The following is a 12322-nucleotide window of genomic DNA, read 5'->3' as shown; positions in this document are numbered from 1 at the left end:
TAACTTTCATAAGTAAAACACAGACCATTCACAAATCATACAGCACCCTAGTTTAAAAGAAAAATTATCCTATGTGTCTAGCACACCCAAAAAAAAGTTTTAAGAAAAAATTTCAATAGACTAAGAAAAAATAATCTATATTTACTGACAACCTACAAGTCTAGTATGCACTAGAATCTACATGGACAAGTTTTTGAAATGACAAGTCTTAGACAAATAATTGATACTATCTTCACACTCCTCAGTGGAGGTCATTTCAGCAGAAAGAGCCAGAAGTGGCGACGTGATCCTAGACATGCTTTTTTTACTCCCTGGGACCCATTTCCTTATCTGTAAAACGAAAAGGCTGGACGAGACGATTTCCAAGGCCTCATTCATGACTTAAATTTAGGAGTACATGATTTTCCTGAAGTTTCTGTTATTCCTCATTAGCACAATTTACTTTGGCCAAGAGCCCCTGGAACAGGTCACAGTTAGGAAGCCAATTTGAATGAAATTCCATTATAAAGAAATCAAAGGGCATTGAACCCTCAAAATACAAATTTATCTTTTAAATAGGAAAGCCATTCATCATCAAGGCACAGGAAATCATTGATCAAGCTGCCAACTTTCAGACTGGAATGAACAGGAATTATAGCTCTGAACTTCTACCAGAGGAAAAAATATATGTGGGAAAGGCTCCAGGCAGCTAATCCTCAGGAGAGGCATGTTTTTCTCCTGGCCTCGGCTGGTGTCCTTCATCTACTGGAGGAAAGGCCGCCCGCTCCAGCCTCAGGGTGACGGCCCACAGCCATCACGTGCAGGGCCCTTGGGGACCCACAAGAACTCTTCCACTGGGTTTGACACATGCCAAGGCAATTTGGCCTTTTCGTTAGGATAAACACATAATCAGAAATGTCCAGAGTGCATCACCTCTCTGTACCCAGTGGTTTAAGAACTAGGCACAGGTCAGAGAGGGCAACAGAGTGATTCAAGGCATAGGTGTTCCAGTGAGACCGATATGCATTCAAATCCTGCTTGCATTACTTAGCAGCTGTGAGACCTTTGGCAAGTAACTCAACTCTTTGAGCCTTTCCCACATAAAAATTAAGACGCTCTGCCTCATAGTGTTCTTGTAAGCATTAACACAGTGCCTGGTACATGTTATGTGCTAATAAAATTCATTATTACTATTATCCTTACCATCATTTTAAAAATAAATACTACTTTAAATAATATTATTGTTGTTGATATCATACTCTCAGGGAAAATGTGACTGAGCTGCTGTTGCAATCACCAAAGGCTCCACAGAGTACTGCCAAATGGTTTAAAGGCAGTAAGCTTAAAAAAAAAATGGGTTTTTGTTGTTGTTGTTGTTTTGTTTTTGTTTTTTTTTTAGACAGAGTCTCACTCTGTCACCCAGGCTAGAGAGCAGTGGCACAATCTCAGCTCACTGAAACCTCCGCCTCCTGGGTTCAAGCGATTCTCCTGCCTCAGCCTCCCAAGTAGCTGGGATTACAGGCGCCCACCACCACACTAAGCTAATTTTTGTATTTTTAGTAGAGATGGGGTTTCACCATGCTGGCCAGGCTAGTCTCAAACTCCTGACCTCAGCCTCCCAAAGTGCTGAGATTACAGGCATGAGCCACTGCAGCCAGCTGCAAAACATGCTTTCTTTAGAGAGGTCATCTGCAGACGACTCCCCATGTCAGGTCCAGAAGGTGTACAGGAATGTGCAGGCCAACAAAGACTTCCTGTGAACACAAACAGCTGGGAGAAGTAAACAGAGGCCATGTGGGCAGCAGAAAGACAGCCAGCCAGCCCAGTAGACCCCAGAGTCAACAGAGGCCCTGGGTACAAGAGAGCTAGAAATATCCAGGAGTAAGAGGCCCTAACAGGGTGTTTTTCTAAACTGTGATTGATGACAGCCTCTGTTTTCAACTTTCCAGCCCATTAGGGTCTCACACTGAAACACAAGGTCAGGAAACCCTTAGCACCACTGCTTCCTGTATTCTGTAATCCAAAATCTAATAACCCAGTACCGTCATCAAAATATTTTCATAGTAAAGCTGCTACTGTTATCATTAACTACCCTTTAAAGTAGTGGTTTTCAAGCCTATATCCTGTGTCCTTTTTTACCAAAGTAAAACTTTGCTTTCAGGCTTGAAAACTACTATCATTGGCTTTTTTACCAAAGTAAAAAGGGACACAGGGTATAGGCTTGAAAACCACTATCACTGGCTACCCTTTAAAGCAGTGGTAATTTCATTTCTGAAATGAAATAAAATTTATAGATGATAAAACCTCCCATCATAATGACCACCAAAAACATGTCCACAAGATTTCTAAATGTCGCATAGGAATTGGAAATGTCCCTGGTTAAGATCTACTGCTGGCCGGGCGCGGTGGCTCACGCCTGTAATCCCAGCACTTTGGGAGGCCGAGGCGGGCGGATCACAAGGTCAGGAGATCGAGACCATGGTGAAACCCCGTCTCTACTAAAAATACAAAAAAATGAGCCGGGCGCGGTGGCGGGCGCCTGTAGTTCCAGCTACTCGGGAGGCTGAGGCAGGAGAATGGCGTGAACCCAGGAGGCGGAGCTTGCAGTGAGCCAGGATAGCGCCACTGCACTCCAGCTTGGGCGACAGAGCGAGACTCCGTCTCAAAAAAAAAAAAAAAAAAAGATCTACTGCTATAAGCTACCAAAACTTAATCTATTTAGAACAGCCAGCCCTTGATAGTCACAGCACTATAGCATTTGGTCATGAAAGGGACCTCAGAGGGGTAGTCCAACCCTGTTATTTTATAACTAAAGCACTAAGGCCCAGAGAGTTTAAGATTCCAGCCTCAAGTCATCCAGCAAGAATGCTAGCAGGGCGGGCAGATCCCAGACTGCTCCCTTGCTGTTCAAGATTCGAAAAATAAAGTAGATTATAAACTGAAGGCTGTCCTGATATTTTCTAAAGATAAAATCATAAAAACTACAGAAGAATAAATTATTTAAGAAGTGGATACAAGATTGGGCACAGTGGCTCATGCCTGTTATCCCAGCACTTTGGGAGGCCAAGGTGGGAGGATCTCTTGAGCCCAGGATTTGAGACCAGCCTGGGTAACACGATAAAACCTTGTCTCTACAAAAAAAAAAAAAACAAAAATTAGCCAGGTGCAGTGACAGGCAGCTGTGGTCCCAGTCACTTGGGAGGCTGAGGTAGGAGGATCACGTGAGCACAGGAGCCAGAGGTTGCAGTGAGCTGTGATTGTGCCACTGCACTCCAGCCTGGGCAACAGAGTGAGATCCTGTCTCCAAAAAACAAAACAAAACAAAATAGATACAATTAGCCTACAATAGTTCCTTGTTCTCATTTTTTTCTCAAAATAAAAATATCTAAAAATTATTAATAACCATCAACAATTGAGTATATGTCCTGAAGAGTCTCAGGACATTCTAGGCAAGATGAAAGAAAGTTTTTTTTTTCTATAAATCCAACATTTATATCCCATTGACATAATGAACATTAATAATTTCCCTATATAAAATATGTGCAACTATTATATATCAATAAAAATTTCAGGCCAGGCACAGTGGCTCATGCCTGTAATCCCAGCACTTTGTGAGGCCAAGGCAAGCGGATCACTTGAGATCAGGAGTTCGAGACCAGCCTGGCCAATCTGGTGAAACCCTGTCTCTACTAAAAATACAAAAATTAGCTGGGCATGGTGGCAGGTGCCTGTAATTCTAGCTACTTGGGAGAATGAGGCAGGAGAATCGCTTGAACCCAGGAGGCAGAGGTTTCAGTGAGCCAAGATCACACCACTGCTCTCGCCTGGGCGACAGAGCAAGACTTCATCTCAAAAACAAACAAACAAACAAACAAAAACAGAAAAACAAAAAAAAAAGAACCACTTGTCCATAAGCCATTCATAATAACCACCAGAACCTACTGAGTCTTTACTCTGTGTGAGCCATTGTACCTTATGCACTTTTCTCATGTATTTCTGACCGCATCAGGAAGATACTTTTGTCATCTCCACTTTACGGACAAGCAAAATGGGGTCCCAGAGCCTTTTTTTTTTTTTTTTTTTTTTTTTTTTTTTGAGACGGAGTCTTGCTCTGTAGCCCGGGCTGGAGTGCAGTGGCCGGATCTCAGCTCACTGCAAGCTCCGCCTCCCGGGTTTACGCCATTCTCCTGCCTCAGCCTCCAGAGTAGCTGGGACTACAGGCGCCCGCCACCTCGCCCGGCTAGTTTTTTGTATTTTTAGTAGAGACGGGGTTTCACGGTGTTAGCCAGGATGGTCTCATCTCCTGACCTCGTGATCCGCCCGTCTCGGCCTCCCAAAGTGCTGGGATTACAGGCTTGAGCCACCGCGCCCGGCCCCAGAGCCTTTTTTTTTTAAGTGAATTGTTATTCAAAGCCATGTTGCCTAATCCAAACTCACTTAGCCACCACACTCTACTGTCACTTCTCCAAAAATCTCATATTAAAATGATTTTTAATGTGTGTTTAGAATATTCCAGCTAAGGCCAGATGTGGTGGCTCACGCCTGTAATCCCAGCACTTCGGGAGGCCAATGCGGGCAGATCACCTGAGGTGAGGAGTTCAAGACCAGCCTGACCAACATGGCAAAACCCCGTCTCTACCAAAAACACAAAAATCAGCCACATGTGGTGGCATGCACCTCGAATCCCAGCGACTCAGGAGGCTGAGGCAGGAGAATCGCTTGAACCTGGGAGGCAGAGGTTGCAGTGAGCCGAGATTGCGCTACTGCACTCCAGCCTGGGCAATAAGAGTGAAACTCTTGTCTCAAAAAAAAAAGAAAGAAATAAAAAAGAATATTTCAGCAAAGTCTAGATCAAGAAGAAAAGAAAAAGAAAAAGAAAAAAGAAAAGAAAAGAAAAAAGGAAGGAAGGGAGGGACAGAGGGAGGGAGGGGCAGGCAGGCAGACAGACAGGAGGGAGGGAGGGAGGGAGGGAAGGGAGGGAAGGGAGAAAGAAAGAAAAGGAGATAATTTGTTTACTATTTGGTAAGTTCAGGCAGATAAACCAGAAATCCTTGATCTACAGAAATCCTGATTTTGACATGATTTTTTTGGTCTGGTCTGCCACTTCCACTGCAGAGCTGCCACCTGTCCCATGTCATGGGGAGTGAAGTACATGTAAAGGGGCTTGGCCTTTTTGCCCTCCCTGGTCACTGGAAAATTGAAGATGTGCAAATAGAGTTGAAATCTTTACTTTTTCCTTAACATGCACCTTTTATTTCTTTGCTCATTAAAATTTTCAATGTCCGTTATCTCCATCAATTTATATGTATATCTCAGAAATGCCAGGCAGAACTCTCCTCTCCATGCCCCAGGCTGTCAGGAAAGCTAACTTTGACTGAGCCCTCTCCGGGTTGCTTAGTATTATGCTAAATGCACTACAGGATCATCTCAAAGATGAACACTATTGTTTACTTAATTTTATAGACAAGGAAATAGAGTCAAGACAAGTCATACAGTTAGCAAGTTGTAAAGCTAGGATTCAACCCGGACTGTTTCCAAAGCCAGGGATATATACACATATGGTATCCAGTGCCTCCAGAGGAGGACAGAGTGGCTATATCATCACATCTTCCCCAGAGAAATGCTGCAGGCTGCTGGTGATGAAAAACTCCCAACAGTCACAGACAACTCTGCCTCACAATGTGTTTTCATTATTTTTTCTATTTTTTTAAATGAGGTTTCACTGTGTTGCGCAGGCTGGGCTCAAGCTCCTGGGCTCAAGAAATCTTCCTGCCTCAGCTTCCTGAGTGGCTGGGACTACAGGCGTGCACCACCTCAACAGGCCCTGTTTTCATTATTAAAGTTGGTAAGCTTTAACTACCAATGTCATCACCCCATTTTCTTCTTTCCTGCTCAAACAACATTCCCCCTACCTCAAGAACCCAGAAAAGAAAAGAAAAAAAAGTTTTCTATAAGTAATACATTAAAAACTGTCCCTTGGAATTTCAACCCAGGCCTCCAGAATGCCACAAACAAATACACAAAACCTTTATTCCCATTTCTTCAATTTCTTACTCAGACTTGAAAAATAAGTTATCTGAGAAAAGCGATTCCTCAGCTCTCAATGTAACGTACACCAGGTTTAGAGAAAGCATGGCGGTGACTGGTGGGTACCTTTCAAGACAGAAGGAAAAGTCAAAGGGTAAATGGCTTATTTCTCAGGCAGAGTCAAAAGGTCCCTACCTGCAGAACCACCTCATGACCCTACCTGGTGCCCTCTACCTCCACCTGCATCCTTAACCCCTTCCTTGCCTCCCAAGGCTTCTCTTAAAGTTGAACAAGGAAACTAAACATGACTGGAAACTGGTGACAGCATAAACCAATCTGGCCACATTTGAAAGCATATTTTCCCTGCTGATTAGAAGGCCTCACCAAGATGGAGAACCACTTTTCATCTGAGATGAGGGACTTCTACTTGTAAACAGCCTTTCTCTGTCTCTCATTCCCTTGCTCTCTTTCTCTCTCTCTCTCTCCGCCCCCCCACCCCTGCCCTTTCACTCTTTCGCTTTTATTTTCTGATAAGTAACCTTCTTGAGAGTACTTCTATCTGCTAGTGGATACTCAGAGATAATACTATTCAATTCAAATCCTGATTCCCAGAATAAGATTGTACAGCGAATCCAATTAAAGTATGTTTTCTCCCTATCTCATTTTAAAATAAATATTTAGTAATAAAATTAGGCCATGGCCAAGTGCGGAGGCTCACACCTATAATCCCAGCACTCTGGGAGGCCAAGAGGGGAAGATCACTTGAACCCAGGAGTTTGAGACCAGCCTGGGCAACATGACGAGACCCTGTCTCTATTTAAAAAAAAAAAAATTAGGCCAGGTGCAGTGGTTCACATCTGTAGTCCCAGCACTTTTGGAGACCGATGTGGGCAGATTGCTTGAGCCCAGGAGTTCAAGAGCAGCCTGGGCAACATAACGAGGCCCCTTCTCTATAAAAAAAATACAAAAATTAGCCAGGCATGGTGGCGTGCACCTGTAGTCCCAGTTCCTGGGGAGGCTGAGGTGGGAGGATCAGCTGAGCCTGGGGAGGCTGAGGTGGCATTTAGCCAGGACTGCTCCACTGCACTGCAGCCTGGGCACAGAGTCAGATGAAAGAAAAGAAAGAAAAGAAGGAAGGAAGGAAGGGAGGAAGGGAATGGGGAGGGGAGGGAAAGGGAGGGAGGGAAAGGAAAAGGAGGGAAGGGAAGGAAGGAGGGGAAGGGAAAGAAGGGAAGGAAGGAAAAGAAGGAAAGGAAAAAAAGATAGGAAAGAAAGAGAGAAAGAAAGGGAGAAAAGGAGAAAGAGAGAGAGAAAGAAAGAGGAAGGAAAGAAAGAAAAAGAAAGAGAGAAAGAGAGAGAAAGCAAGAAAGCAAGCAAGAAAGATTAATGTGTTAATTTTGTTAAAAAAAAAAAAAAGTCAACCAGTCAGATGAAAGGTAAAAGCGGCTATTCCTCTCTGCTGCAATGCCCAAGAACAGCCAATGGCTGTAGTTAGGTGTCCTCACCTCCCAGGCATTTTTGTGCTAATACAAAAACATACTCAGAAAGAGTTTAGTTCATTCATTCTAAAATTAGGATATCACATATACAATTATATAATGTGCCCCTTGCAGCCAGCATCTTTCATAGACGCTTCTCCATTTCAGTCCACAGATAGCAGCCTTAGTTCTCAGCAGCTGCACAGCTCCTGTTCCTTTTCAGAGTGCCAGTAAAACTGTAATGAATTATTTTCTTTTCCTGATAGAACTCTTCCATGGGCACATACCGTTTGCTTCACTGAATCCATAGTTTTAGACTATTTAGCCATATATGTATATTTTGACAAAACAGTGTTCTACAGAAAATGTGGGTAATATGTTCCAGGAGCGTTTCTCATCTGTATTGGGCTGAATCTCCTCTGTGCCTCTAGATAGTAACAAACCTCACATAGCTCCTCAGAAAGACTTTCTCTGACCAAACTCTAAATCAGCAAACTAAGTCACCACTATACCCTTATCAGCTTCACTTTTTATCACAGTACCTGACATATCCTAACATTATATTATTTACTTGTTTGCTTGTTGATTTGTAATCTCCCCAACTTCAGTGTAAGCTCATTAGACTCTGCTGTTTTGTTTACTGTGATATTCCAGTGCCTAGAAAAATGCATAGTAAAATACAAGTGTTGAAAAATATTTACTGGATGAATACCTGTATAACCCTAACACAATGGCTATTAAAATGCATCCCTTCCTGAAATTCTGGGTTTCCAATTTGAACATATATACGGTATATGAGTGTGTGTGTATGTGTGTGCACGTACACACAGGTGCACAGCTCTCATCGGAAGCAAAAAGAAAAAAAAAAGACAACTTGAAAACTACAGTTCATTGGAACTACAAGCGTAGCTCCAAGAACCAGTTCATTAGTCCGGATTCTACTTCAGATGTATAAAACTGGTAGAGTTGGATTAGTCTCAAGGAAATGTTCTAGCAGAAAATCAAAGAGTATTGAATAACCATTCAGTAATGCCGCCTCCACTGAAGGTCTTTCCACTCTTGCTCATATCAAACAAGGGCACTATTTGACTTTTGTTCCTAATGTTATATCAGTTCTTCCCCAAGCATTATTAAAATTCCCTCTCTAATCTGTCAGTTTACTTATATTGTCAGATCATAAAAACAATCAACAGATATTGAACAAGAATATGATAAGCTCATCACTAGGCTGAGTTCAATCATGTGCTATTTTTCTTCATATATACATTGTTATATTGGGTACTGTACCTAGTGGTAAATGCAAAAATGTTTAGTGCAAGCTTACCGGTCATTCCGAAAGATCTTTGGTAGATACCTTCTGGGGAACCACATGGCCAAAGCACACATCAGAACCCAAAGGATTGCAAGTTCATCAAGCATCTGACCCAGGAAACTAAGGGTTGCATGGAAGTAGACGGATCCAATTCCTAGAATCAATTACAACCAATAAAAAAAGGTCACCACAGAAGAGACACAAATTCAATACACTGCTTAAGGATAGTCCTTTCACCAATAGTTATCACAGTCACCAGATCACTCTCTCCCTCTGAAAAAAGAAACTGAAGAAAGAAACTCACACCACCCAGGCATGCACGCCTCAAGTCTAGAAAGAGGATTTCAACTAGGGCTCAAATATCAGCACATCAGAACTTTAACAACTCCACAGTTAAACACATTCTGTCTTCATCCACTGAGCCTTTCTGGGAAGAGGCAGTAAATAAAATTCAACAGTCCCTCACTGTTAAGAATTCCCAGCCTGCCTGTGGGAGGAAATGGAAATGACACAAGTATTTCACAAAACAATGAGGGATCAAACATCTACATTTTCTTCTTTAACTTTAGTCCATTAGAAACCAGTCTCCCCAGAGATCAATTGTTTCATAAGACTTTCTTCAGACGTTCGGAAAATTGCACTGGCATAGCCCCAATAGCTACTACACAAATGAAGTCTCAAATGCACGCAAGTGATAGTAATGCCAAGCTTGTTATCAAGCCTGCATTCAAGAGTCCTTTTGCCATCAAGTAAGTGGGAAAAAAAGTATGCTAAGACCTCAGAGTGACTTTAGTTTACAAAACATTATGTTCAAAGGGGACAGGAAGTGTGTGGGATTCCTTCTACCCTCCCAACACCCTGTTAAGTCCGTGTTCCCAAACGACTCCACTTACCCACTACAACTAAGAGAGTCCAGATTAAGTAGATGCCGCTGTTGAAGCATGTTGCATACTGACGAAACAAGCACATGCAGATGGGCGGTAAAATGAAAAATAAGACATTGCTGATCTGCAGGAAAAAAATGTAAAACAGAAAGATGAGAATTAAGTAAAAAAGGCAAAAAATAAAGTGGCCTCTTCCAAGTATGTCCTTGTAAACTGGGATAAACGTGGTCATATATCTTGTTTAAGCTCTTGCACATTTTTTCTTTCTTTTTTCTTTGAGATGGAGTCTCACTCTGTCACCCAGGCTGGAAGGCTGAAGTGCAGCGGCACAATCTCGGCTCACTGCAACCTCTACCTCCCGAGTTCAAGCAATTCTCCTGCCTCAGCCTCCCGAGTAGCTGGGACTACAGGCACCCACCACCATGCCTGGCTAATTTTTGTATTTTTAGTAAGACAAGGTTTCACCATATTGGCCAGGCTGGTCTTGAACTCCTGACCTCAGGTGATCTGCCTGCCTCAGCCTCCCAACGTGCTGGGATTGCAGGTATGAGCCACCACACCCAGCCTCTTACACTTTTTTTGACTATAGATACACAATCAGGAGAACTTAAAACTTTTAAAATGACCATTTAAGGGGCTCCCCGCTGCTTCTTTGATCATAGGAGTAACTATAAAAGCACTGCAGTCTATGAAAGCTGCCCAAGCTCCTCTTGATTCAATGAACCAGTAATTCTCATTGCAATGTTAATTATGAATCATTCTAATTTACTTGCACTTTTTTTTCACAATCTTTTTTTAAGAGACTTGGTCTAGCTATGCTGTCCAGGCTGGGCTGAAGTGATCCTCCCACCACAGCCTCCCAAGTAGCTGGGACTAGGCACATGCCACCATGCCTGGCTGCATTAATTTTTTTATTTTTTTATTTTTTTATTTTTGAGACAGAGTTTGTTTCTTATAGCCCAGGCTGGAGTTCTCTGGTGCGATCTCAGCTCACTGCAACCTCCGCCTCCCGGGTTCAAGCAATTATTCTGCCTCAGCCTCCCGAGTAGCTGGGATTACAGGCACTCACCACCACACCCAGCTAATGTTTGTATTTTTAGTAGAGACGGGGTTTCACCATGTTGGCCAGGCTGGTCTCAAACTCCTGACCTCAGGTGATCCACTTGCTTCAGGCCTCCCAAAGCGCTGGGATTATAGGCGTGAGCCACTGTGCCCACTCGCATTTGTGTTTTTAAAGATAAAGTCTGCATTAAATAAGGTAAAAAAATAAAAAAATAAAAAAAATAAAAAGTTTAATGACGGCATCCAAAAGACTAGACATTGTCCAGCTCCCAATAATCCTCCCCAGCCAGGCTAGACTTTTCCCCTGGGCCTACACAAAGTGAGGACTCTTTCTAGTTTCCCCCTTAGTCGCCCTTTGTCAGCTTTCTCATTCTAACCAAAACTTATTTTTAAGTAAAGATTATATTTGAAAGTTTCTTCCCAGCTTTAAAATGGTATCATTTTATCTTGCAGACTTTGGTATGGATTTAAGCCTCTCTGTTATGTCTCCACGGGCATTCAACTTTTTAAAAATTTTAATAATCTATCTTATTTAATGCAGTGTACTCAAAATATTGTCATTTGAACATGTAATCACTATTAAATATCATTAATGAGATAGTTTCCTTTTTTTTTTTTCCTTAGAGACAGGGTATTACTCTGTCAACCAGGCTAGAGTGCAGTGGCGGGATCAGCTCGCTGCAGCCTCCAACTTCCAGGCTTAAGGGAGCCTCCTGTCTCAGCCTCTTGAATAGCCAGGATTACAGGCATGTACTACCATGCCTGACTTTATTTATTATTATTACCTTTTTTTTTTGGTAGAGATGGGGGTCTCACTATGTTGCCCAGGCTGATCTCACACTCTTGGCCTCAAGCAATTCTCCTGCCTCAGCCTCCCAAAATGCTGGGATTATAGGCATGAGTCACCACGCCCAGTTTAGTTTATCACTGCGCCCAGCCTAGTTTACATTATTTTGTTCACATGAAAGCCTTGAAGATCAGTGTAAATTTCACAAGCCTCAGTTTGGGCTAGACACATTTCCTGTGCTCAACAGTCAGCTACATGTGGCCAGTGACTGTCATATTGGAACCTCCTCCCTAATTTTTTTTTTTTTTTTGAGATGGAGTCTCGCTCTGTTGCCCAGGCTGGAGTGCAGTGGCACATCTCAGCTCACTGCAAGCTCTGCCTCCCAGGTTCACACCATTCTCCTGCCTCAGCCTTCCGAGTAGCTGGGACTACAGGTGCCTGCCACCACACCCAGCTAATTTTTTTTGTATTTTTAGTAGAGACGGGGTTTCACCATGTTAGCCAGGATGGTCTCGATCTCCTGACCTCGTAATCCGCCCGCCTCGGCCTCCCAAAGCGCTGGGATTACAGGCATGAGCCACCACGTCCGGCCCTCATCCCTAATTTTTGTAACTTACTTTTTGTTTGGTTGATTTTGGGGTTTTTTGTTTCACAGACTCATAGCCTTTTTTTTTTTTTTTTCCTGAACTTTAAAAAATTGAGGTGAAATTCACATACCATAAAGCTAACCATTTTAAAGTGTACAATTCAGTGGCATTTAGTACCTTCATAATGGGCAACCATCACCTCTATC

General features: G+C 42.8%; 1 protein-coding gene across 6 annotated transcripts in view; it reads right to left on the bottom strand.

Moving 5' to 3' along the window:
* The window catches only part of LOC105489057 (alkaline ceramidase 2), a 77554-nt gene that overhangs the window by 18193 nt on the left and 47039 nt on the right, over positions 1–12322 (bottom strand). For all 6 annotated transcript variants that reach the window (XM_071077850.1, XM_071077849.1, XM_071077848.1 and 3 more), the window contains 2 exons: positions 9690–9804; positions 8809–8950 (listed from right to left, as the gene is read on the bottom strand). In XM_071077850.1, coding sequence (XP_070933951.1) covers positions 8809–8950; positions 9690–9765 — 218 coding nt within the window. In that variant the 5' untranslated portion in view covers positions 9766–9804. The remainder of the gene's footprint in view (positions 1–8808; positions 8951–9689; positions 9805–12322) is intronic.

This window comes from Macaca nemestrina, chromosome 14, assembly GCF_043159975.1.
Source record: "Macaca nemestrina isolate mMacNem1 chromosome 14, mMacNem.hap1, whole genome shotgun sequence".
NCBI classification, from domain to species: Eukaryota; Metazoa; Chordata; class Mammalia; order Primates; family Cercopithecidae; genus Macaca; species Macaca nemestrina.
The sequence above is the reverse complement of the archived record's forward strand: the minus strand, read 5'-3'. Positions and strand labels throughout refer to the sequence as shown.